Source organism: Perognathus longimembris, chromosome 2, assembly GCF_023159225.1.
Source record: "Perognathus longimembris pacificus isolate PPM17 chromosome 2, ASM2315922v1, whole genome shotgun sequence".
Taxonomy (NCBI): Eukaryota; Metazoa; Chordata; class Mammalia; order Rodentia; family Heteromyidae; genus Perognathus; species Perognathus longimembris.
The window spans coordinates 20,301,030-20,326,753 of record NC_063162.1 but is presented as its reverse complement, the minus strand read 5'-3'; the positions used below and the strand labels follow the sequence as shown (position 1 = coordinate 20,326,753).

At 51.6% G+C, this 25,724-nt stretch overlaps 4 protein-coding genes across 4 annotated transcripts in view; 1 reads left to right on the top strand and 3 right to left on the bottom strand.

The window, feature by feature from the left end:
• Positions 1-113: 113 nt before the first annotated feature.
• On the bottom strand, positions 114-6,624 carry Calhm2 (calcium homeostasis modulator family member 2). Its single transcript, XM_048338322.1, has 3 exons — positions 6,301-6,624; positions 3,726-4,440; positions 114-1,134 (listed from the first exon to the last, which is right to left on the bottom strand). The coding sequence occupies exons 2-3, from the start codon at positions 4,275-4,277 to the stop codon at positions 718-720; spliced, it is 969 nt and encodes a 322-aa protein (XP_048194279.1). The 5' UTR covers positions 4,278-4,440; positions 6,301-6,624; the 3' UTR covers positions 114-717.
• A 2,055-nt stretch (positions 6,625-8,679) lies between these two features.
• Positions 8,680-11,480, bottom strand: Calhm1 (calcium homeostasis modulator 1). The gene is made up of 2 exons (XM_048338319.1): positions 10,794-11,480; positions 8,680-9,282 (listed from the first exon to the last, which is right to left on the bottom strand). The coding sequence occupies exons 1-2, from the start codon at positions 11,343-11,345 to the stop codon at positions 8,800-8,802; spliced, it is 1,035 nt and encodes a 344-aa protein (XP_048194276.1). The 5' UTR covers positions 11,346-11,480; the 3' UTR covers positions 8,680-8,799.
• Neurl1 (neuralized E3 ubiquitin protein ligase 1) overlaps positions 11,380-25,724 on the top strand; it is a 103,672-nt gene continuing 89,327 nt past the window's right edge. The window contains exon 1 of the mRNA XM_048338318.1: positions 11,380-11,486. The gene's annotated coding sequence lies outside the window, so the exon portion shown is untranslated. The remainder of the gene's footprint in view (positions 11,487-25,724) is intronic.
• Positions 20,499-24,605, bottom strand: Calhm3 (calcium homeostasis modulator 3). Its single transcript, XM_048338321.1, has 3 exons — positions 24,319-24,605; positions 23,487-23,742; positions 20,499-21,344 (listed from the first exon to the last, which is right to left on the bottom strand). Exons 1-3 carry the CDS (start codon positions 24,603-24,605, stop codon positions 20,853-20,855), a joined length of 1,035 nt encoding a protein of 344 aa, XP_048194278.1. The 3' UTR covers positions 20,499-20,852.

Below are 25,724 nucleotides of genomic sequence, written 5' to 3'. Positions count from 1 at the left end.
AGGCACTCTTGCCACTAGGCTATATCCCCAGCCCACACTCAGAATTTCTAACTGAGCTACTCTGAGGAAGGCCAGGCTGCCTGTGACCAGATCATGTCAGACCATAAAATCCAGCTGCCAACAGTTCTCATCCCTGGAACCTTCCTTCCCCTCTTTGGGACACCTCATGTTCCAGCACTGCTGCCATGCTGTGGACCAGCCTCGTTCCTCCCCTTTCTTCCCACAGGGTGTGGGATTTGAGCCTGACTGAATGGCCACCATGCTGCCCATTCAGTTGCATAGACACCAAGCCAGTCTCTTATAGAAAGAAAAGCTTTATCAAAAAATTTAAATATATAAAATTAGGCTAGAGGTAAGCAGTAGAGAGCAATTCTGCCTCTATGCAATTAGACACAAATTAACTGCACAGTGTATTTACATACAAACGGGCGACTTCTGTCTTCCTGCCTCTGTGGGTTGAGTCTTCTCTGCTCGGACTCCCACCAAGGGCCATCTATGTTATAGTTCTCTAAGGCCAATAGTGGAAGTCTTCCCTAAAGCTGAAGGCTAGTGGCTACAGGAGAGGGGGTCCTTCAGGGCTGAAAAGCCCTGTCATGTCATACACCCCAAGTCATTTTATGTCTCTTCTCTTGGACTAAGCCCAAGAACATGGGGGTAAGGCAGTGGGGTTCTGTTTGGACAGAGTAGTACCTTTTGCAAAGGGTGTCAAGCAGGCCCCTAGGAAGTGAGCAGGGCCATCTCCACGCTGTCTGGCACTGTGCCGTTGCCTGCTAGGCCCTGGGCCCACTTGTGCAGGCGACTGTAGAGCGGTAGGCCCTGGTTCTCTCGGTACAGGTAGACACCAGTGATGGCATTCCACTGTGGCCGTGGCTGTGTGCCTTCCACCGGGAACTTGGCAATCAGCTCCTCATCGTCCTTATTAAGCGCCACGAAGCCAAAGAAGCGGCGCACGTTGTTGGCAGCAAGCACCTTCGAGTGCACCTCGGCTGTGCGATGGAACAGCTGGTCCTCATTGGTGCGGTACTGTGCCCAGTAGGCCTCCTGGCGGTAGCTGAGCGGTGAGCAGTAATGCTTGAGGCACTTGGTCAGGAACACCAGGATGGCCACCACACCGATCAGCAGCCACCCAAAGAGCTGGCCAGAGAACAGGTAGGTTCAGGAGGGGAAGGGAGCTGCCTGAGCCCAACCACCCTGGGATGGCTCAGAAGGAACGGATCCTACTTCTGGGAGGGAAATGGGACATGAATTACATTTCTAGTGCATACCCTGCTCTTAAGACTGATTCATCTGGAGGGGGCGGGCATGGCTGGGAATATGGCCTAGTGGCAAGAGTGCTTGCCTCCTATACATGAAGTCCTAGATTCGATTCCTCAGCACCACATATACAGAAAATGGCCAGGAGTGGTGTTGTGGCTCAAATGGCAAAGTGCTAGCCTTGAGCGAAAAAGGAAGCCAGGGACAGTGCTCAGGCCCTGAGTTTAAGGCCCAGGACTGGCAAAAAAAAAAAAAAACACACACACACAAAAAAAAGACTGATTCACCTGGGTTTTGTTTTGTCATTTCATGGCACTGGAATTTGAAATGAGGGCCTTGCAACTGTTAAGCAGGCACTCTACCACTTAAGACATCTGCCAACCCTTTTTTAAGTTGGTTATTTATGAGATAGAGACTCACTTTATGCCACGGATAGCCTGGACTGGGATCCCATTTGTGCTTTGTGACCTGGGGTGCCTTGGATGACAGGCACACACCTATTGAGTCATGTGCTTCAAGACTTGAGACTTGGGGCTGGGAATGTGGCTTAGTGGTTGCGTGCTTGCCTAGCATGCATGAAGCCCTGAAGCCCTGGGTTCGATTCCTCAGTACCACATAAACAGAAAAAGCTGGAAGTGGCGCTGTGGCTCAAGTGGTAAGAGTGCTAGCCTTGAGCAAAAGAAGCTCGGACAGTGCTTAGGCCCTGAGTTCAAGCCCTAAGATGCAAAAAAAAAAAAAAAAAAAAAAAAAAAAAGACTTGAGACCCCATACCTAACTGCCTCTTAGACATTTTCTATACTTTAATCCCAAGGGTGCCCCATCCTTTCACTCCATCAGACCCTGGTGTAGGCTCAAATGTAGCTTGGTGGAAGAGCATGTTCCTGTGTGAGGAGGCCCTTGGTTTGGTCCCCAGCATGCACATACAAGCGCACACATACACAAAAACCACCGGCTCAGCTGAGATGCCACCCCTAAGATGCCTTCAAAGACCCCTCTGGAAGCACTCTTGACTCTGAGTCCTTTATATGCTGGTTTTCCTTCACATCTTTACCTGCCTTGTTAAAGTTCACCCATATGCTTATCTGAAATGCTTGTATGGAAGCCTGTTAAGGACAAGGGCCATGGCACAAATAACTGCCCATGTGCTCCTAAGATGGGGCGCGGGGGGCGGGCTGGGAATGTGACTTAGCAGTAGAGTGCTTGCCTAGCATGCATGAAGCCCTGGGTGCAATTCTTCTGTACCACATAACTGAAAAAGCCAGAAGTGATACTGTGGCTCAAGTGATAGAGTGCTAGCCTTGAGCAAAAAGAAGCCAGGGACAGTGCTCAGGCCCTGAGTTCAAGCCCCATGACTGGCACAAAAAGAAAAAAAAAATCCGTGGGTGTTTGCTCAGCACTTTTCAGGTTTACCATTGTTTGTCTCTGGCATTGTCTCCGTCCCTGTTGCTCTTTCTCCTTTCGTTTCTGGCATTGCCAAGAGAAGAGACCTTTTAGAGGAGTGTGTACTGCTTCCTGCCTCTTAGCCCCTCTTTCTTTACCAATTCCAGCTCTGCCTATTCTCTTATCTGTTCTCTATCCAACCTCTGTTCCAACATGCCACAAAAGCTAGTAGACTTAGGCATGTGATTGCTTCTTCCTGGGCTCCTAGGGGCTCCCCTCAGGCTGCCTCAATGTTGGGTCCTGGCTCTTTCCAGGACAGGAATGTGCCTACCCCTAGAGCTATCTATCAACTCATGGCCCCCCCCCCATCAAATGCTTCTGAGGTGACCTGCAGGAGCTCAAGCTATTGAGCTAAGGCAAAAGGCCAATGTGATCTTCAAGACTCCTAAAGAATGTTCCTCTGTGGGAATATGGCCTAGTGGTAGAGTGCTTGACTGGCATACATGAAGCCCTGGGTTCGATTCCTCAGCACCACATGTATAGAAAAAGCCAGAAGTGGTGCTGTGGCTCAAGTGGGTGAGTGGTGGCCTTGAGCAAAAGAAGCCACTGTACTCAGGCCCTGAGTTCAAGCCCCAGGACTTCTATAAGGTTTATCTTAGGGCTGGGGGTAGAGCTCAGTTAATACATGCTTAACATTTCTTTGTTTTGTTTTGTTTTTTTGGCCAGTCTTGGGGCTTGGACTCAGGGCCTGAGCACTGTCCCTGGCTTCTTTTTGCTCAAGGCTAGCACTCTGCCACTTGAGCCACAGCGCCACTTCTGGCCATTTTCTGTATATGCTGTATATGTGGTGCTGGGGAATTGAACCCAGGGCCTCATGTATACGAGGCAAGCACTCTTGCCACTAGGCCATATCCCCAGCCCCATGTTTAACATTTCTTGGGTTCATTCCAAATGTCAAAAACAACCTCTTCTGTGGGACTGGCAATTATCTTCATCAAACACTAGCCCATTGGTGAACCTGCCCTTATGCCTGATGACTGTTAAGAGCTTTAGAACTCAGCACCCCTGCACCTCCCCACCAGCCACCTTACCTGGGACTCATACTTGAGCCTGCGGCTGACCTCCTCCCGGAAGCCTGATAAGCTGTCAGGGCCCTCTCCACAGGGGAACCTTGCCAAGATCTCCACAGCATGGCCTGGCGGGAAGCCTTCTCCAGCGGTGAGTGAGGACGGGTCCACAAACTCGCTGAGAGCACAGACGTAGGCCTCTCCACGTAGCAGGGAGATGACGGACCAGGTCACTGGGGCCACGGCAGCGCGGCCCAGGATGGAGCTCAGGAGGAGGAAATTGGGGGCAGCTGAGCAGTTCTTGGCCCTCCGATACTGGCACTCAGCGACGAGGTTCCAAGTGTGGTTGTTGAGGATGACGCCGATGAGAAAGAGGGCCAGGGCAGGTACTCCAATGGCTGTCAGCCCATAGATGTAGTTCCGGGCTGGTGAGCAGGGGCAGTGGAAAGCCACCACAGAGAACAGCTCCTGACTTCCCACTGTGCCCAGGGCCACCAGCCCATTGAAAATCATCACATCTTTGCTCTTGAAAAAGAGTGACAGGAAGCGGAAGTTCTCTGCAATCAGGGCTGCCATAGTGACAGGTGGGCTGGGTAAAGACTGAGTACCGGAGAGGAGGTGGGAGGGGGCAGGGTTGATGACTCCTGGAGAGACTACAAAGGAGTGCAGGCTGGAGGACACCCAAAGGCAAGGCACAACCGTGCCATTTCATCGCCCACTGCGGCTGGCCTGGTGTTTCCTGCAGAACACAGATGACTGATAAACATTTGCCTCTGATCGTGGGATTGAGAAGATGCTGCATGGCTGGTGAGAAAAGAAGCCCTGGGCCCCAGAGAACTGCTAGTCATCCTCCCCAGAGTTCCTCTTGGTACCCATCCCCAGAGGCCCTCATTGAGCTGTTGTATCCCCCTTGCACACAGAGATGCTGAAGGCTTCTCCAGGGTGAACTACTGGCCAGATCACACGTAAGTGGCCGAGCTGAGATTTGAGCCTTCTCTTAGGATAGGTTGAGAATGGCTGTGTATGTCATGGATGTGACACACGGGCTCCCTCTGGGAGTCCACGTGGTGGTCATGTGCTGAAGAGTCGGAGACCATTTGGGTGGTTTGTCATGGGAATCGAGCTGGAGTGGCTGACCTGGTGAACAAAGGAGTGGGGGCTGGAATGGGGGAGAAGGAATGGGGTCTCCAGAAGGAGTGCCGAGCCTGACTCAGCAAGACACCAGCAGCCCTGGGAGCATAAGATCTTTTCACGAGGGGACCTCAGGGGCTCTCAACACACTTCATGTGTTTCCGCTTGGCCTCTGTCCTCATCTGTGAAGAGCATGAATCATTCTGAGCCCTACTCTCTGGAATGCTGGAGGGAAAAAAAGAAATGGTGCCTACTAATTGTCTAACATGTGAAACCCTGCACTGTTCTTATCCTATCCGGTCTTTGGAAGGGAGAGAATTCTGGCTGCAAACATCAGGACATAAGGCCTAAAGAGGAGAAACTGTCTTGTATAAGGCCAGACAAATATGGAGATGCCTGGGCAAGACCTCTGCCCACCATCTAAGGAGACCTGGGAAAGGGACAGATGGTTGAGTCTGAGCTAATTTCCTCTATCCAGCCGCCTATCAGTCCTGCTCCAGAGCCAAGGCCTGAGAATTGTCCTGCCTTGGTGAGACGTAGGCTTTTCAAGCCCACCAGCCCTCCAGGAGGCCACTAGCCGGGCTCAGGGCTGCAGCAACACTGGCAACCTGCCAGCAAGAGGCCATGCCCTGCAGCTCCAGCTCTGGCAAAGTTGGGCTCAATTCCCTTCCCTGGCTCCACCCACACAGTTTGAGAGACGACAGGGTGTGGTCCAAGTCCTCTCCATCACAAGGATGAAAAACAAAACTCCCCAGGCCAGAGGAAGCCTGGTACAGAGGGGCTGTCAGTGAACCCAGAGGGGAGGCCTCAGCTCCTTTGTTCCATGCTTTTTGGCCACACACCTACTTCTGCCAGCCTCTTCCAAGGCTTCCAGATGGGCCCAGAGCTGGGCCATGTGGCCATGGGGGTGCCAGGAGCAGAAGTCTTATTCTCCCCTGCCCGGGAACTCTGCTCTAGCTTCATGGGAAGGCGATCTTGTCCTGCTGCTGGGGATAAATGAGCCAATGGTGGCTGCACCTTGCACGTCTTCCCTTCTTGGTTTCTAGCATCTACTTAGCTTCCTGTGGGGGCCTTGTGTTCATAAACCCACTCAAGGTGGGGTAGAACTTATCTGGACAGGGTGGGTGATGAGCAGAAGATGGAGTCAAGCCACCCCCTGAGACAATTGTGCCAGGTACCCACAATACCCAGTGAGTGTGAGACCTCTTCGAGCGTCTGTGAGGATGGGACCAGCAGCTGGGAGGAGTGGGCACAACCCGTCCTGTCTCAAGTGGAGGCCCCCACCTAAAGGCCTCTCTCTAGTGACAAGCCCTGTGGACTGTTTGGGACCAGCCCTGCCAGGAGTGGCCACTGAAAGGCCTTAGCTCCCGGCCTCCTCTGCAGGACAGTAAATCTCTCTGTGTCTGGGACTAACCCTGCCTGTTCATCAGACACCGGCCCTCCCCCCCCCCCCCCCCAAGTTGCTTACCTTAGGCTGGCTGCGGGCACTGTGGCCTTGTCCTCTTCGGGGCTGTGTGCTCTCAGAAAGGCCTCGAAGGCTCAGGGAAACTCCAGCAGAGGCAGGCCCTGGTGCTGAGGGTTGGAGGGTGGGGGGCAGGCGCAGACAACAAGCAGCAGCCCCCAAGTGCAATCAGCCACCAGCATTTACAAACCAAATTAACTCCAAGAGTGCACGAAGAAATCTCAAGCTTCCACAGACAAATTTAACTCCCGAAAAGAGAAAACTGTGGGATGGAACATTTGCCTCAGCGAATGGAAAAACAGCCTCAGGCTGGGGGAGCTGAGGAGGGAGGCGCCAGAGGAGAGGAAGTGGAAGAGCTCGTTAGCAGCTACAAGCTACCACGTCCTGTCCTGGCCCGCAGCTGGGCGGGCTAGGGCCGGCCCTCCACCCTTCACCCTGCCTCCACCCTGCTCTGTGCTGAGCTCTACCTAACCGCTTGCTGCATGTCAAGAGCACCCCCCCTTTCCTGTACCCCCCCAGGCAGAAGCACCCCAGCCCCTCTTCCTCTGAACATCTGGCCACTGAACAATCCAGCCCCGTGCAGCTGCTCTGTCCACAGTTCACCTAACTCCCTACCTTTCTCTGCACAGCTGGCACTGAATCCAGGAGTCCAGACCTAAACCCCAGAGGACCGGCCAGCAGGGCCCACTACTGGATGGACTCGCCACGAGGCAGGTTTAGTGGCCAGCCTGTCCCCAGAAGTGGCTGTGAGCTCCCTAGCTGTGGAAGTGTGCAAGCCCAGGTTGAAATCATGAGTCAGAAGTACCACAGAGGAGAGCACTAAAATGGGGGACATGGTCCTAGGCCCCCATCAGTTCTGCAAGGCTGTGGTTTCCAGATGGTGGAACTGTAGGGTGACAAGTTGGTCTCCCTGAGCTGGGCTTTTTCATGTGCAAGAACAAATGGGAAGGAACCGGTGTTGGCTTGTTGGTTTGTGTATTTTTGACCCTACCAAGCACCAAACATAGTCCCAAGCAGTTCCCTAGACTGATTTCCCTTTATCTTCATTGCAATCTGAGAAGCAGGTCTTCTAAGGAGCACAGACAGGAAGGGGGAAGGGGAGGCTCAGAGAGGTCAAGTGACTTGCTGTGGGATTTGAACCCCTGCTTGCACAACAAAGCTCTGCTCTTTGCTTCCCATTTGCTCCTCCCAGCACCTGTGGTCTCCCTATTTCCTGCCCTGGACTGTAATCCTCTTCAGGCCCAGACCCAGACCCAGTTCTCCTCTGCCCACAGGTATCCACCCTCTCCCCACATAAGGAACAGGGACAATGGGTCTCAAAAGTAGGAGGAGAGGGAGAGAAATATTAGGGAGGATGGAAATCTGGAAAATAATGACCAAGACCAAAGTTAAGTTCTCAGATGGGTGGAGCTTAGTGCTGAAAGACATGATGGGCAGGGTGAGAAGCCTATCAGGTCTTCTGTTTTCCTCTCAATGATAATTCCTTATGTCCCCTATCCCTTCCCCAGGGGAGGAGAAAGGCCCTCACAACTAGGAATGAACATTTGTCACTGTGAGGTAGGGACCCTATCCCCACTGTGCAGTTTAGGAAACTGAGGCACTGAACGATAAAGCACCTTGCCCAGGGACATGCTTTGTAAGTGGTAGAGTAGGCATGTGGCCCAGCTTGGTCTACTCCACCCCCGTCCCACCTCATCCCTATCCCACAGCTTCTTAGCAGGAAGCATCTCCTCCACCACCAAAGCTGGAGCTTTTGAGAAAATGGGGAGGCATCTGCTTCAGTTTCTAACTTTTCAAGTGCTGGGGAAAGTCTAACTTCTCCCTGAGATGTGGGTGTGAGGATGAAGGGGGATCTCCCTCTGCGCCTGGTGCTAAGTAAGCATGAAGCCCACCTGCACAATTGGACAATGCCTCTAGGATCACACGCCGGGCTTCTCCCACTTGAACCTAGCTTTCGGCATATTGTATCATTAACTGTCACTCGGGTGTGTCACCGCAGCTGAGGCCTTCAATTATATTCTGATGGCCCACTTTGGCTCCCTCAGCTTTGAAAATGATGAGAGGCTTGCATGCCCTCCTGGTTCCTGGATGAGCTTCTTTGCAATCCCAAACCACAACTCAAAACTCTGTACCTGGTGCTTTCCCTTCCAATAAGGGAAGTGAGATTCTCAACGAGCCTGGACTAGAACTGGGGCAGGCCAGCCTGTAAGGCCTGCAAAATGACAATCAGCCAGGGGAGACAGTAGCAGCTCTAGGAAGGGCCTGGGAGGTGACACGAAAGCCCTCTGTCCCTGTGCCCTAAGTCATGTCTGCATGCTTCTGGCTCATACTGCTTGTGGGCCCGCTGCCTCAGAGCCACTCGGGACAGTGCACCTGATGGAGGAGGAAGGATCAGCACCGAATTCCCTTTCCCACAGGCAGGTGAGAACCCGGACCCGCAACTCTGCCCATGCACCTCATCTTTCTGTCTCGTTTGAGGGGCAGAGAGCTGTGGGCTGTCCTGGCTCACACTTTACTGATGTAGGTGACCACTTCCTTGCGAGGAAGCTGGGGCCCACCTCCTGCCCAGCCATTGCCCATCAGTGGCTCTTCCTGGCCCAGCCGAAGGGGTGGTTTGCATTTGTGCCAGCTCGTGAGCAGCCTGTTCATGGTGCCCTGATCCGTGATGCCACGCAGCTTTTCTCTCTCCTCCTCCGCACCCTCAGAGGGGCTGTGTGCAGCTGACGGGGTGGTAGCTGTAGCCAGTGCCCCATGGGCGTGACCCAGCTCCAGGTCATGGTTCACAGCCTCAAAGAACTGCTGGATGCAGACCTTAGCGAAGGCTTTGGCGTGCTCTGTGCATGTCTCGTCGAAGAGCTTGCGCTCGATGTCAATATAGTGCGACCAGTACTTGCTCTTGAGGAAGGCAGCCTGTGTGAAGCAGGGCCGCACGGAGCGCACCACGAATGCCAGTAGTGTAGTCAGCAGCACAAAGGACCAACCCAGTGCCTGCAGGGAGAGGAACACATCAGCAGACAAAGGCCCCTGCCTTTGAGTCTGTGCAGATCCTCCACACACTCCTGGGGGCTCTAGGGATGAGAATAGAAACTGGACAGGTGTTCTCACCTCTGTTTCCTCATCTGTAAGACGGGAATCAACAGACTTGTACCTCACAGGAATGGGATCGTGTGAGTGAAGTGCCTGAATCATTGGCAGGGCACAAAACACGAGGGCTTCTAGCCCCAAGATATCTGATTTTGTTGTTGTTGTTTGGTTTTTGTTTTGTGCTTATACCAGAGCTTGAACTCAGGGCCTTGCATCAAGAATGCTTTGTGAATTCTTTCTGGATCACAGCAGGCAAGATACTACTTGACTCAAGCTTCCAGGTTTTTCTATGCTTGGTTTTGCTTTCGTTTTTTGTTTTATTACGAATTAATTGGAGATTGAGTCTCATGGACTTTTCTGCCCAGGCTAGCCTTCAACCTTGATCCTCAGATTGAGCCTCCTGAGTAGCTAGGATTACAGACATGAGCCACTGGTGCCCAGCAGATTTCTGGTTTCAGATGAAGCCAATTCACTCTCAAATTGACTTCTGAATTCAGTATCAAAAGAACTCAGGTCAAAAGAAATGTGTCTATAGGGCAGGTTGCCTATAGCTTTGGGTTTTTTTTTTTTTTTTGAGGTGGGGGGTTCCTTTGAATCTCCAATGGTTAGGTGGAGGGACAATTTCCTGAGGCCCTGAGATCTGGGGCAATGGCACAAGAGCCCACAGGTGAGGAGGTGCAGGTCTGGAGCTGGGGGGCGGGGGAGCAGACCTTGGCTTGGAGGCTCACATGGCAAGAGCCACAGGCCTCTTTGAGTGGTGACAGAGATCTCTAGCCCTGGCTAGAGAGGGGAAGTGTGTGTGTGTGTGTGTGTGTGTGTGTGTGTGTGTGTGTGTGTGTGTTGGGGGGAAATCTACACTAGGCAGAACAGATTTGTGGGTCTCCTCAGCCCTCACAGGGCAGCTCCAGCCACTCATCCCTCTCAGTAACGGCTGGTTCACAATGTCCAGGGGGGGTCCTTCAAATTCCAACCCAAGTACTTCTCCCATACCACATATTCCTTTCCAAGATATCCAGACCCTCTGCGCCCACTCCTCAAGCAGGGAGCCACCAGCTTGGGGCGGGGGGGGGGTATTTGCCAGGGAAATGTAGCCAAATGGCCTCCCCATCCACCAGCCTCACCTCTGCCTGGGCCTCAGAGAGGAAAAGGATGCAAATTTCCCCAGTTTCCAAGCTCAGGGAACAGGGTGGGGTCAGCTGAGCAGTGGAGTCTTTTCTGGGGCTCTGAGCACAGAGGTCAGGCTCTCTGGACTGAAGGATCCACCTTGTCTTCTCCTGAGGGCCCCAGTCCCAATCGGGAAAACGTGCCCACCCCATGCTTTGGCAGAAGGGAAGCCCCATTTTGAGAGGTGGGGCAGGAGGGCTCAGGGCCTTCCCGGATGGACCCTGGTCTGGAAGAAGGCCAGGGCCCCTCACCTGGGAGATGCAGCGCAGGTAGCGTACAGCCACTTCCCGGGCCAGGAGCCAGTCCCCGTCGTAGATCTCAGGGCAGGGCACGCGAGCCAGCACACGGGCGAGCTCGGGAGCAGGGAGGCCGGGTGCCCGGCTGCTGTTGCCCAGTGTGGCCACGGGCACAGCTGTGCAGAAGGCACAGAGGAAGCACTTGCCATCCAGCAGTGTGACAGCAACCCACACAACGGGGGCGATGAGGGCGCGCTGGGCCATGGAGCAGAACATGTAGCGGAGCACGGCGGGGTCCTTGGCCCGGTGGCCTGGGGGCCGTTTCCACTCCTCGGCCAACATGGACACATTGTTGTTCATGACCAGGCCCAGCAGGAAGAGTACCAGGGGAGGCGCCAGCAGAATGCCAACACTGTAGGCTGCATTGTAGCCTGGCAGGCAGGGACAGTTGAAATCAAAGGCCGAGTACATCTGGGCGCTGGCCAGGGCCATGATGCCACAGATGCCATTCATGAAGGACTCCTGGTTGGATTGCAGGAACTGGAAGATCATCCGGAACTTGTCCATCGTGTCTCCCACGGGGCTCTGTGGCCTCCTCCCAAATCAGGGCTACCTTCCAGATGGCTCCTGGGGCCTACCCTGCCCACTGGACATCCACCGCATGATTCGGTCCTGACTGGACCAGCAGAACTCAGGGCAAAAGCTGAGGTCAGTGTTGCTTTGAAGAACCATCTAGTCAGGGGCTGGCTGAGAGGACATGGTTTGGCCAATCGTGTGGGTGCAGTCAGCACTGTGCTCCTCCTTTCCCTTCCCCCCACCCTTGCCTCCTGCACTAGGAAGCCACAAGGCCACACCTGATGGGGACTGGTGATCTATGGGGTGCAGAAGGGAGGGGGAAGGGCAGGCTTAGGCTAGGGAAATGCTGTCTCCAGCAGTTCTACAGTCGGAGGATCCAGGATTGGAAAGCATGTCTTCTCTTTTTGCTCTTCTGTGGGGGGGTCTTTCCTCCACTATGTTGGGACCCCAAGGTTCAGATCATGATGGGATGATTGTGTGATGAGGGCGGTGGTATGGACGATGGTGAGTTGTTGGTCACAGTGGAGATGGGCGGTGGCTGTGGTAGTGGAGATGTAGGCATTTTAGAGGGTAAAAGTCTCTGGACTTAGTCCAAGGACTTGGATGTTCAGGTTGCCTGGGCAGTAGTAGTGGCTGGTAAGTATCATGCAGATAGATGTCTTTTGTGTCCTGTTTGTGTCTTTTTCCATGAGTGTGGACGGCAAACACTTTCCTAGTTCATCTCTTACCTTTGCTTCCCCCCAGATTAAAAAGCATAGGGGTTGAAGAACCAGGTGTGGTGGTGCACATTTGTAATTCCAGCACTTGGGAGGCTGAGACAGGAGGATTGTGAACTTGAGGCTAGTCTGGGCTCGTCAGTTTGAGACTAGCCTGACTTGTTTTTGAGAGCGTCTCAATAAAACCAAAGCTAGGACTGAGGATGTAGCTAGTGGCAGAGTGCTTGCTTACCATGCACAAGGCTCTGGGTTCAGCTCCAGAACCTCAAGGACAACAGTAAAGGGGGGATCAAGGTGGAGTTTCATGCCTTTCACCTCTAGAAGTGGGGCCTTCACGAGTCTGCAGGTCCAGGCCAGGCCCCTCCATGCACTCATCAAAGGGGAGGGGCCTGGAAGGTTCCCTTTGATGTGAGCAGCTCTCCCAGAAGGGCAGGTCAGATCTGGCTCCAAGGAATGGCGCCTGTCTGGTGCAGGGGAGTGGGGGTGGAACTGAGGCAGAACCCAGACAGGGCGTGTCCATAGGGTCCTCAGATCTGTGCGTCCCTATGTTTGTGGTCAGGTGTGAGCTTGCTGTGGTCTGTGTTGGTGTCTGTGTCTGTATGTACTACATAGGGGCCTTTATGTCTGTGTCTTTCTGGAGCCAGCTCTATGCTAAGCACCTTGCATGGTGTGTAACCTGGATACAACCCTGTGGAATAGGTACTAGGATCTCTGTTCTACAGAAGCTGTTGCTAGCTAAAGGTCACCCCAGGAGAAGTGGGGGGGTTTGAATGCTCTCACAGGTGGAGCTTGTGGTAGAGAAGGGGATGGAAACATCAATGTGTCCATATAGGATACAGTGAAGAATATTGCCCCTTGTGGCATTCAGACTGGCCCTAGGTTAACTGGAGCCCCAAGGCTGCTGGTTCCTGGGAGACCCTTGTCAGGGGCTCCTCTAGGGACACCCATGGGTGGGAATTGTGTGAGGGAGAGTCAGCAAGGGAAGCAACGGTTATGTCTCCCACATTGCAGATGAGCATGACTGACAGAGATCCGAGTGTCATCAGAACCTGGCACACATATGGAGACTCTGTCTCTAAAAAATTAGAAAAAAGATATATATATATATATATATATATATTTTTTTTTTTTTTGCCAGTCCTGGGGACTGAACTCAGGGCCTGAGCACTGTCCCTGGCTTCTTTTTGCTCAAGGCTAGCATTCTGCCAACTTGAGCCACAGCACCACTTCTGGCTTTTTCTATGTATGTGGTGTTGGGGGAATCAAACCCAGGACTTCATGTATATGAGGAAAGCATTCTTGCCACTAGGTCATATTCCCAGCCCCATCATGTGGATATTTTATACAAGTCCAATGTGTAATCTCTTTCCTAATACTTTGTATTTCTTATTTTTCTTTTTCAGCTTTCTTGCTCAAGGCTGGTGCTCTACTATTTGAGCCACACCTCCCATCCACCATTTTGCTGGTTAATTGGAGATGAAGTCTTGAAGACTTTTCTGCCTGAGCTGTCTTTGAACTGACAGTGATTCTCCATCCGAGTCTCAGCTGCCTGAATGCTTGGATTATAGGTGTGAGCTACCCATGCCTGGCCTGTATTTAATTTTTCTTATCATAATTATATAAAATAACAAGTGGGGCTGGGGATATGGCCTAGTGGCAAGAGTGCTTACCTTGTATACATGAGGCCCTGGGTTCGATTCCCCAGCACCACATATACAGAAAACGGCCAGAAGTGGCGCTGTGGCTCAAGTGGCAGAGTGCTAGCCTTGAGCAAAAAGAAGCCAGGGACAGTGCTCAGGCCCTGAGTTCAAGGCTCAGGACTGGCCAAAAAAAAAAAAAAAAAAAGATAACAAGTAATTGTTTTGTCTGGTTTTCACTAGGTTCCATATGGATGTCTCCAATCTCCTCAGTTTGCCCGTGTCAAACCAATATCCTTACTGTATCTAGACTGTTAGGAGTCCCTATCTGCAGGGTGAAGGGCTAAGGGAAGGTGCTGAAGAGGGTGGAAATGGGGAGTGGGGGTCATGAGTATCAGCTGAGGCAGTGATACAGAAAGAACCTAAGGCTGCCTGGGACGCTGTGGCTTGAACATTTGTGTCCCCCTAAAATTCATGTTCAGATAAACACCTGTGGGTGGTATTAGGATGGGAAGTCTTCGAGAGAAGGGAGGGTCATGAAGGTAGAGCACTCATAAAGAAACCCCAGAACTGGGCTTAGTGAGGCACGCCAGTAATCCCAGCATTCTAGAGGTGGAATCAACAAGATTGTGAGTTTGAGGACAGCCTGAGATCCAGTGAGACTCTATTTAAACACACACACACACACACACACACACACACACACACCACAATTTTTAAACCAATCCTCAAACAAACATAAATAAATAGAAATAAAAGGGACCCAGGAGTTGTCCTTCCCCCCTCTCCACCAATGCCAGGACACACTGAGAAGGTGGCCTTTTCTAACTGGGAAGATGGGCCCTATCAGAACCCCACCCTGGTCCTGGACTTGCAGTCTCCACTGTGCCATGTCCTAGCCAGGGACATTGGGTAAGTCAGTGGATCTCTATGCGTCTCAGCTTTCTCATCTGTGATAGACAGGAGATGCAGAGCTTCCTCCAGGCCATTGCTGGGAGGATTTGATGAGATGACGCACAGGAAGTTTCCTCACCTGAAGCTTTAGACTTGCATTCAGAGTCTGTGCCTGGAGACCTCTCTTAGGGCAGCGCTGTGGGGGCGGGGGGCGGGGGGAGCGTGCGCCAGACCTTGGGGAAAATGGCTTATTTGCATAGGAGAGGGGGGAGTGGTGCTAAATGGGCCCCGCCCCCAACTCCCCCCCACCCCCCAGCCATGCTGGCCTTGGCGCAGGTGGCAGCCTCAGCAGGGTGTGGCTACCGGGGCTGCTCACGTTCCCCAGGCTGTGATAGCAAGGGCACTGGATCTTTTTTAGTGCTGGGGATGGAACCCAGACCTCTTGCTTGCAGAACATGTGCTCTGCCCCTGAGCTCCACCCCAGCCCCAGGTTCCTGATTTTTTTATTTTTTTATTTTTTAAAGAGGATGTGGCTATTCCTGTGGATAATGGCGGAACCCCACGGGGTAGCAGGCGGTGACAAGATGTGACATAGGGCAGTGCTGGTCAGAGTCCACGTGTTTCCTCACAATTCCCACCTGATGTATGAGTGACAGACTCCTGGGGCTAGCCCTCCCCTGCCTCCCATTACCTTCCTGCTCAATCTCCCCTGAGATGGGAACCCCAGAAGTTACCTGTCCTTGTATCTCTGTGACTACCCATTCCCCTCAGAAACTCCTCCGCCTTCTAAGGGTGGCTCACCGGAAGCAACTGACACTGTGGCCAGCATTCTGGAATTGATCTCAAGATTGCTCTGAGGCAAGCTGGGGCCCGGGTTGGGTGGGAGGGTGTGTTAGGTTCAGTTAGTACCCAATCAGACAGTGTGGGAGATGGGAGGAAACACCCCATCTTCCCTCCTGCATTTCATTGGCTGACTCAGGTGTGGTCCCTGCCTCCTGGTACTCTCTGATTGGGCTCTGGGGGCACATGGTCATCAAAGGGAGAGCCCTCTCCCCTTGATTGCCTTTCTTCCTTCTGTATCCTTCTGCTCCTACCAGGGGTTCAAAGAAGCCCTTTCTATGTAAATAGCTGGTTCTCATGGCCTTGTCTCAAACCCTGCTTCTGGGGATGCCATGTTATCTTTGTGGTGGCCTTGGAAGTTGGAGGGTTTCTCTGAGCTGGGGCCCTACTCCCCACCTCCTCCTTTATGTGTCTACCTCAGTGTTGGCTCTGGGGAGACATTTATCTTTGTTGTGTTAAATCACTGACATTTTGGGCTTATTTTTAGTACGTTTTATTTTTACCTTCCCAGTCTAGTCTGACTAATGCTGTATGTGCATATATTAAACAAGACACTCAGAGTCGGGTCTACCTCTTAACTTCCCTCTTCCTCCATCTGCACTCATCTAAGCCCTGCAGTTCTTGCCTGACCCCACTCAAGCCACTCACAGACTGTGGCCAATGTTGTTGTTTCTACTTATCTATCCATTTACTCATTTTTGTGGTACTAGGATTTGAACCCAGGCCTCATGTTTGCTAGGCAGGCACTTTACCACTTGATTCCTGCCTCCAATCCCAGTATTTTAACAACAAATATTTAGCTGAACACCGGTGGCTCATGCCTGTAATCCCCAAGGATCTTGGTTCAATGCCAGCCTAGGCAGAAAAGTCTGTGAGACTTTTATCTCTAGGTAACCACACACACACACACACACACACACACCATTAGTGAAACTGTGACTCAAGTGGTAAAATTGCAGCCTTGAGCAGAAGCTAAGGGACAGTGCCAAGCCTGTGAGTTCAAGCCTTAGTACTGGCACTAAAATAAGCAAATATCTGATTAAGTTGCTCCTTATTTTCCTCCAATGGCTGAAGTTCCCAGTCCCACAGAGGGCACTTTGCGAGGTCACTCCCCCCACTTGGCTTTACACTTCAGCTCCTCAGCCCCTTTTTAACTCTTCAAACTGGACAGACCTTTACTTATCTCTGAGCCTTTGCTTGTGCTTTTCTTTGCATGTTTCTGGAATGCTCCTCCGTTGTCCCTCACTTGAGAAATTCCCCTTCATCCTTACGATGTCAATTTAATGGCCCCTGCACTCGAGAGGCCTTCCTGAATGCTCAGCTCAGTCCTCTCATCCTCCCAGGATGAGCTTCCTCTTCACAGGACTGATTTTGCTCTTAATTGCTTTGCGGGAGTGTTTATTTATTTATTTTAAAAAAAAATATATTTTTTTGGCCAGTTCTGGGGCTTGGACTCAGGGCCTGAGCACTGTCCCTGGCTTCTTTTTGCTCAAGGCTAGCACTCTGCCACTTGAGCCACAGCGCCACTTCTGGCCATTTTCTGTATATGTGGTGCTGGGGAATCGAACCCAGGGCCTCATGTATATGAGGCAAGCACTCTTGCCACTAGGCCATATCCCCAGCCCCTAAAATAATTTTTTTAATCTACATTTTTTTTGGCCATTCCTGGGCCTTGAACTCAGGGCCTGAGCACTGTCCCTGGCTTCTTTTTGCTCAAGGGTAGCACTCTGCCACTTGAGCCACAGCGCCACTTCTGGCGGTTTCCTATATATGTGGTGCTGGGGAATCAAACCCAGGGCTTCATGTATAAGAGGCAAACACTCTTGCCACTAGGCCATATTCCTAGCCCGGGAGTGTTTATTTATGATCTAGGGATTCCATTGGACCATACAGACTACAGATCCGTTTTGCTCTGAGTACTTCCCCTAGCGTGCCACCATGCACTTGCCACTGTGCCATGACTTTGCAGGACAAAGTAAGTCCTGAGCGAAATCTGTAAATCAGGGAAAAGACAGTAGTCTTGAATATTAGGAATAGGGCCAAGTATTGATGGCAAAACTTCCATGTAGGGAGAAACTGCAGGCCAGCCACTAAAGGGAAATTTCTGAGGTAGAGTAAATTAAGAGCTAAACACCAGGTTATTGGAATTGGGTAAATAGCAGTGGAACTCAGGAAGAGCCAGGAACCTGGGATGTGGACCAGTTGGCTGCGCAGGCCCAGAAATCTGGGATGTGGGGAAAAGTGGGCTTGGAATGTGTTCTGGTCAGTTTCAGAAATCGAACAAAGGGATAATTTGGAATGTGAACTGTGCCTGGACGGAAATCATAGCTGCTTTCTGTAATGACTAACTGCTAGCTCTGCTTCTGTAAAGCTGCCTGCTTTCATGTGTGGTCGCGTGCACTACCTGTGCGTGCTTTTTCCCTTTAAAAACTCTGCTGCAGCAAAGCTTGCCACTGCAGTGGAGTGTGGTCCTGCGTGGCATTAAAGACTCCTTGCCCTGTTAATCTGAGTCGGTGGTCATATTTATAGGAATTGGGGACACATCAAATCTTCAAGGCTCCTTCCTTCTCTCCTGATGCAGCTTTGATGGAGGTGAGGCTGTTCTTGCTGATTCTGCCTTTGATTTGCCTCTATACCTTCTCCTCCATTTTGCTTTCCACATGGCAAGCTCCACATCTTCCAGACCCATCCAAAGAAGCCCTTTCCTGATTGCCCGGCTTGGTGCCTTCCTCTCTGCAAAAGCTCAGTGGCACCTGGCACTTGGCTGCCACTATGACGTGGCACCATTTCCATCCGGTCAGCAGTATTTCTGTACCCATTCCTGTACCTGATGATGTGGTTCAGGGGCAGTTCACGTCTTTTTCCCCTGCCCTTTAAAGAATTAAAAGGTAGGAAAGTATTTAAGGTAAACAGAACTAGTTTATTTGAAGGTGAAAGGAGAGTATCTTTGTCTGTTCTTGCTAGATATTTGGCCCTTTGTCTCCTCCCTCTTGGGAGATGTCTCTTTGGTTTGATTTATTCAGCAATGGTCATTCACTGTAGAAGGCCTTTTTGATTGGATATAAGCTTTTGTCTGCTTAGACCCTCCCATCCTGGGTGAAAGTGGGAGGTCTTGCCATCTGCTTTTACTTCTGGTCTCTGCACACCTGCAGGAAACAACAAAGGTGATTTATGTCCTTTCTTTGTGTCCCATCATGTGGGCCTGTGTGCCAGTTGCCTTTTATCCCTAACTACCTAACTGGGGTCAAATACCTGTCTTTAACTCTACGAACAAGCTCCTTGAGGTCCTACTCCCTGCAGTGCTTCCTATGTACCTGTGTTCTACACATGATCTAGAAATGTAAGAGTGAGCTGGGCATGGTGGTGCACACCTGTAATCCTAGCCCTTGGTAGGTAGAGGCAGGAGGGTTTTGAGATTGGGGCCAGCCTGGGCTACATAGCAAAACTCTGTTAAAAAATAAAATAGTCAAGGGCTGGGAATGTGGCTTAGCAGTAGAGTGCTTGCCTTGCATGCATGAAACCCTGGGTTTGATTCCTCAGCACTACATAAACAGAAAAGGCCAGAAGTAGTGCTGTGGTTCTAGTGGTAGGGTGCCAGCCTTGAGCAAAATGAAGCCAGGGACAGTGCTCAGGCCCTGAGTCCAAGCCCCAGGACTGGCAAAAAAAAGAAAGAAAGAAAGGAAGGAAGGAAGAAAGAAAGAAACAGAAAAAGAAAAAAAGTCACAAGTATCCATAGGCATTGGCTTTTTGCTAGTCTGAAAGCTGCTTTTCTAGCCTCCTTTCCCTAGGCTGGAAGGTCACCAAAGTCTTCCCTCATCCTCTCCCTCAATCTCTGCTAACAATTTGCTTAAATCCTGCTCCACCCCAGTGCCATTTGAGACATTTGCGTGGGCTGACCACAGCCCAGGTGGGGAGGCTGAGCCACAGGGATTTTTCCGGTCCCTTGGCCACAGCCCAAGAGAACAGAGATGGAGAGGGATAGACACCAGGGGTGCAACCAGGGGCTTCTTCACTGGCGTGGGACACAGAGGAAAAACCTGGGGTGACCGAAGCTCTAAATCTGTCTGTGCTAATGAAGGCAATTTGTGTGTGTGTGTGTGTGTGTGTGTGTGCGTGTGTGTGTGTGTGTGTGTGTGTGTGTCTGTGTGTGCACATCATGAGATGTTGAGTCATCAGGGAGGCCCAGAGAAGAACAAAGCTAGATCTTTCTGAACTCTTCCTGTTTGGGCTGCCAGATACTGGTGGCAGCTTTTCCAGCAGGTCTCATGCTGGTGTTTCAGGGTGGGGGGTGTCGTTCATGAGCTGGACCCCCTCCTCTCTCCTGGACTGAAGGAATCCTCATCAGGATGCCAGCCTCTCAGTGGGAGCAGCTGGCAGATACCCGTCACTGACTGGGAAGAGTCTTAGAAAGAAACGATCGTGGTGAGCCTGGGGGAAGGGGGTCAGTGACGGTGGCAGCGGACAGGTATGGGTGGGTGGGGAGGGGTAGCCCTGCCAGTTACAGAGGCGCAGGAGGCAGGACTGAGGAAGGAACTGCTCTTGAGGAGGGGTAGCCCTGCTAGTTAGAGAGGCGCAGAAGATGTGAGGAAGGAAGTGCACTTGAGGAGGCGCTCTCCATGTGAACTTGGTGGGAGCTGGGACCTTCACACACAGAAAAGGCACATTCAACAAGCAAACCAGAGCCATTCAGGTGAAGAAGTTGGCAAGAGGCACCAACTAGTGTTCTAAGGGGAACTTAACATGCCCCTGGATCGCAACCTGCCTATTTTAGGCTTCCTGTCAGTTCCTCTCTATTTCAGCCTCCCTTATAATGTTGCAATGACAGGCATGTATCACTATAAGAAGGAGTCTTTCCAACTTTTCTGTCAGGGATGGCTTTGAACCTTGATCTTCCAGATCTCAGCCACCAGCTCACCACCAGCTGCCGTTACTTCTCTCTTACCATCGTCTTCAGGGAGCATTTGCTCTGTTCTTCCTAATATGAAGAGAAATGTCTTTAGCATGTTCCATTTGCTACATCACTAGGACATTTATCTTTCCTCTTGGTTCAACAGGACACAGTACAGTGTGAAATTTTAGGATTATTTTTATTACTTAGAATAGGTGTCTGAAACCTAAAACCCTTGACAGATGTATTCAGGCTCTTGATATTCAAAGTTTGGTCTACAGACCGGAAGTATCAGCATGACCCAGGAGTTTGTTTAGAAATGTGATTGTGAGGCCTAGCATTGGATCAGAATCTGCATTTCACTAAGAGCCTGAAGGGAATGGTGTCCACACAGGAGGCCACACCCGGGAAACCAAGCAACAACTGAGCTGAGGAGGCCAACAAGGGTAGGCTGGCCCTAGAAACGTGTCACCATGGGCATTTCACATGGGAATATTGCGGCTGTTCAAGCTCAAGAAGGTCTCTACACATCTGTATGCTGGGATAGCCTGGTTCTGGGCACCGTGTTGGGGACACGGTGGTTGAGGCTAGACCCCCAGAGCCCAGAGGATGCCACAAGGTCCAGTGGCGGTTTGCTGGAATACCAGGTGCTTAAAAGATGGTCCATCTGCTCTCGACTGCAGACTGCACGCAGGTGGGCCTTCCCACTTCCTCCATCAAGGTTCTCTGGGGGTTCCAAGGGCTTGGGGGGCTCCAGGTTTTGGCCTGCAGGGTCCCGACGCAGCCCTCGAGCCCGCAGCTCACTCTGCATGCTGGCAAAGAAGTGCAGCACACAGCGATGTGCGAAATCCCGCGCATGCTCACAACAGGTCTCGTCAAAGAGCTTCTGCTCTAGGTCCACGTAGTTGCTCCAGTATCTGCGCTGCAGGAAGACTGTCTGGTCGAAGCATGGTCTCAGACAGCGGGCCAGGAAGGCCACCACAATCAGCAGCAGGGTGGTACTCCAGCCAATGGCCTGGAGGACAATGAGGCACAAGGTGGGGTGTGGCAGGGCTTGGGTACCAGACAGTGTGACGCAGGTACTTTCCTTTACTTCTCCTTTCATCAGATCTATCTACCTTCTTGTTTAGACAGCCATTCATTCTCCTAGTCATTCTCCCTCCACTAAGACTCCTTTCCATCCATTTTTCTTTTCTTGGGTCCATTCATCTTATCTATGCATTCACCCATCCATCTTCTCCTCTGCTTACATGTCTACCATCTTCCCCATCTGGCCATCCATCTTCTTAGCCATCCACCTATTCATTCATGCTTCCAGACTAGTTGTTTCTTTGTGTGTGTGTGGGGGGAGGGGTGAGGTATCAGTTTTGGAGTTTAAATTCAGGACCTGGGTGCATCCCTGAGCTTCTTTTCTTCAAGTCTAGCACTGTACCAGTTGAACCACACTCTATGTTCAGCTTTTTTGGTGCTTAATTGGAGATGAGTCTCATGGACTTTCCTGCCTAGGATGACTCTGAATCAAATCCTCAAAACCCAGACTTCAGAGTAGCTCGAATTATAGGTGTGAGCTATTGGTGCCTGGCTCATGCTTTCGTATGCTTTAGTTTTTATTCTTTTTTTTGGCCAGTCCTGGGCCTTGGACTCAGGGCCTGAGCACTGTCCCTGGCTTCTTTTTGCTCAAGGCTAGCACTCTGCCACTTGAGCCACAGCACCACTTCTGGCCGTTTTCTGTATATGTGGTGCTGGGGAATCGAACCCAGGGCCTCATGTATACAAGGCAAGCACTCTTGCCACTAGGCCATATCCCCAGCCCCTTAGTTTTTATTCTCTCTCTCTCTCTCTCTCTCTCTCTCTCTCTCTCTCTCTCTCTCTCTCTCTCTCTCTCTCTCTCTCTCTCTCTCTCTCTCTCTCGCCAGTATTGGGGCTTGGACTCACTTTTTTCACTCAAACTTGGTGTTCTACCACTGGAGCCACATCTTCACTTCCAGCTTTGTGGTAATTAACTGGTGGTCAGAGTCTCACAGCTCTGCCCAGGTCTGCTTAGATTGCAATCCTCAGATCTCAGCCTCACTTACAGGTGTGAGCCACTGGGTGGTATCCACCCATCCACCCACCCATCAGCTATTCTTATGTTTTATTCCATCTTTTGCCCATTCTTCCACATGTTCCCCATCCATCCTCCCATCTATGCTCCCATCCATCCTATACTGTGGGAAAGGTACCGTGCTAGGTAAGTGGGGCAGGGGAATAGAGCCCCAGGTCAACAGTAAAGAAAAACCAGAAGCTGCTATCTAAAGCTGAAACCTATTCTTGGCCAACATCTCTCCCTTCTACCTTCCCAAACTGTCATTTTCCCCAGGCTCAGCGGAAGGCCGGAGCACCTCTCTCACCTTGGCTAAACCATAAAGACATGGTGAGTCATTGCCATTTGTAGATGTGATTCCCATTATTTGAAATGTGTGTTCACACACAGACTCCCTCCCCCAAACAAGATGAGCAGAAAAATCAAAGCCAGGTGCTGGTGGCTCACATATGTGACCCTGGCTATTCAGGAGCTTGAGATCTGAGGATCCCACTGGGCAGAAAAGTCTGTGAGACTATCTCCAATTAACCAGCAGAAAGCTAAAAGTAGAGATGTGGTTCAAATGGTAGAGTGCCAGCCTTGGGCAACAAACAAACAAAAAACAAAAACAAAATGCCAAAAAACAAAAAAACTCAGGGACAGCGGGAAGAAGCCAGGGACAGTGCTCAGGCCCTGAGTCCAAGGCCCAGGACTGGCCAAAAAAAGAACAAAACAAAACTCAGGGACAGTGTCCAGGCCCTGAGTTATTTCTGACTGGTATGGAGCAAGGCAGAGCAGTACATCTCCAGAACTTTCTTGTTCTCCACCCAGCCTCTTGGGGCATGGGTCTGGCTGACTCTTGGCTATCTATCCTGAGGTAAATCACTCTTGATGGCCCAATGCTCATTCCCCACCCTTCCATTCGGTCCTGCCCCTTGCCCTGGGGCCCCTGCCTCTCCCATTCATTGAATGTGTCTCCAGCAGAGAGGAGGATCCTTGGGAAATAGTGTGGACCAGGCCTAGCCCCAACCCCAACCCAGTGCAGGGAAGGAATCTCAGGGGGCCATGAGAGCAGGGCAGGACCACCCCAATCACCTGTGATAGACACCGCAGATAGCGAGACACCGCCTTTCGAGCAGGACTGTCTCGGACCAGCTCATCTTCCTTGCAGGGCACCTTGGCCAAGAAGAGTTGCACCTGGCTGGAGGTCATGTTGGCAAAGTCCAGAAACTTCCCGGGGTCCACTGAGTTACTGAAGGCACACACAAAGCACTTCCCATCAAGGAGGGCCAGCAGGATCCACACCAGAGGCGCAGCCATGGCTCTCTGCAGCACGGAGGAGCACATATATCTGGGGGCAGAGAAAGGAGGGGGGGGTCACAAAAGGCAGCTGCCATCCCGCTGCAGAGTCAGCCCCAGCTGGAATCTGAGTGCGGAGAAAAATCACTTCACTTCTCCTGTCTTCTGATTGCTCATCCTTCAACACAGGTCTGATAGGACTGGAGGTGAGGCAGAGTGGCAAAAATGAGATCCGTCTCCACTATTACCAAAAATAAATAAATGAAAATATACGGTGCCCAGCCAGGTGCTGGTGGTTCATGCTTACCCCTAGTTACTCAGGAGGCTGAGATCTGAGGATCATGGTTCAACACCAGCCTGGGCAGGAAAGTGTTTGACTTTCGTGGCCAATTAACCAGCAAAAAGCTGGAAGTGGAGTTATGGCTCAAGTGGTAGAGTGCCAACCTTGAGCAAAAAAGCTAAGGGAGAGCACCTATGCCCTGAGTTCAAGCCCCAGCCCCTTCTTCCCCCCCCAGCCCCCGCCAATAATCTTTGAGCTGATGATCCCTAATTGGGAAAAGGGGGCACACCTGATACTGAGGGTGGCCCCGACAGTGCCCGTGGTTCCCTGAGAAGCATGGGACAGCACCTGATGATGCCCAGGTCCTTCCTCCGGTTTCCTACGGGCCGGCGCCACTCCTCAACCATCACGACCGACTGCCGGTTGAGGAGGAGGCCGCAGAGGAAGAGGGCGAGGGGCGGCGTGAGCAGCAGGCCCAGGCCGTAGAGGGCGTTGTAGCGGGCCAGGCAGGGGCAGTTGAAGTCGAAGGAGGAGTACAGCTTCACCGTGACCACAGCCAGCAGCAGGCAGATGCCATTCATCAGAGACTCGGAGTTGGACTGAAAATGTTGGAAGAACATGCGGAATCTATCCATGGTTGCAGCAGGGCAGAGGCTGGGAGGCTGGGGGTCACAGGGGGCTCTCTCTCCTCTTCCCCTGGTCTTAGGGGACAAGAAGGAGTCTGGGTGGAGTCCAGCCTCTGGTGTCTACTCGAGGGCTTGTGGCAGTCAGGCTGTCTTCACTAAGCAGTTGTCCTCAGTGCCACTCCCTTCTGGAGGGGGGTGGGGAGCAGAGTCCCTGCCCTGTGCCTGACCAGCCCAAAGCACCTCTAGGCAAATGAGCAGGGCCCTGCCCTCCACCCCTCCTAGCCTACCCCTTCTCTCTTCAGGGTTTGGGTGCTCAGGCAAGCAGCTGTGGGGCATCTAGCCAGGGACAGGCAAATTTTGGGTGTGATAAGGCAAAGATGCCAGCTGAGCCAAAAGCATGCATATATATATATATATATATATATATATATATATATATATATATTTTTTTTTTTTTTGTCCAAATCAAAACATGACAGTTCAGCTCAGGAAAATTTCTTGGGTGTTCAAGGATGATTGCTGTTCCACGTTTCATTGCATTTTTGTTTCTCCCCTACTCAGACTCTTGTACACACTGGCCTCCAATTCATGATCCTCCTTGTCTCAGCCTCCTGAGTGCTGGTATTAAAGGCATGTGGCACCATGTCCATGGAGAAGAGCTCTGTGTTTGCCATGAGAAAGATCATGCAGAGATGGCACTCTGATAGAGGACAGGGCATCAGCAAAAGCAAGGAAGTGGGCAGAATCAGATGGGTGCTATGTGGAGGGACTAGCTCATACTACCCTGCACACTAGGTCTGGCCACCCAAGGACACAGATCTGCCTAAACCCAGCCACCACCATGCCATTCCCTGCCGAAGGGTGGACAGGCCTCCCTCAGCCCCTTGAGCCTGGCATTCAAGGCCTAAGTACACCTGTGTGTCTTTGTATCTTCATGTCTATCTCGGCCTGTCATTCATCTTTCCGGCATGAGGGGACAGGTCTGCCCGTGCGGATGGATGTATCAAGGACTAGGACCTGGGCTGCTCTTTGTCAGTGAGTGTGACAGTGAATAATTGTGCTCATGATGCTGACACTCACATCCCCTTTCATTTAGCTTATTATTATTTTTTTGTTGTTGTTCTCTCT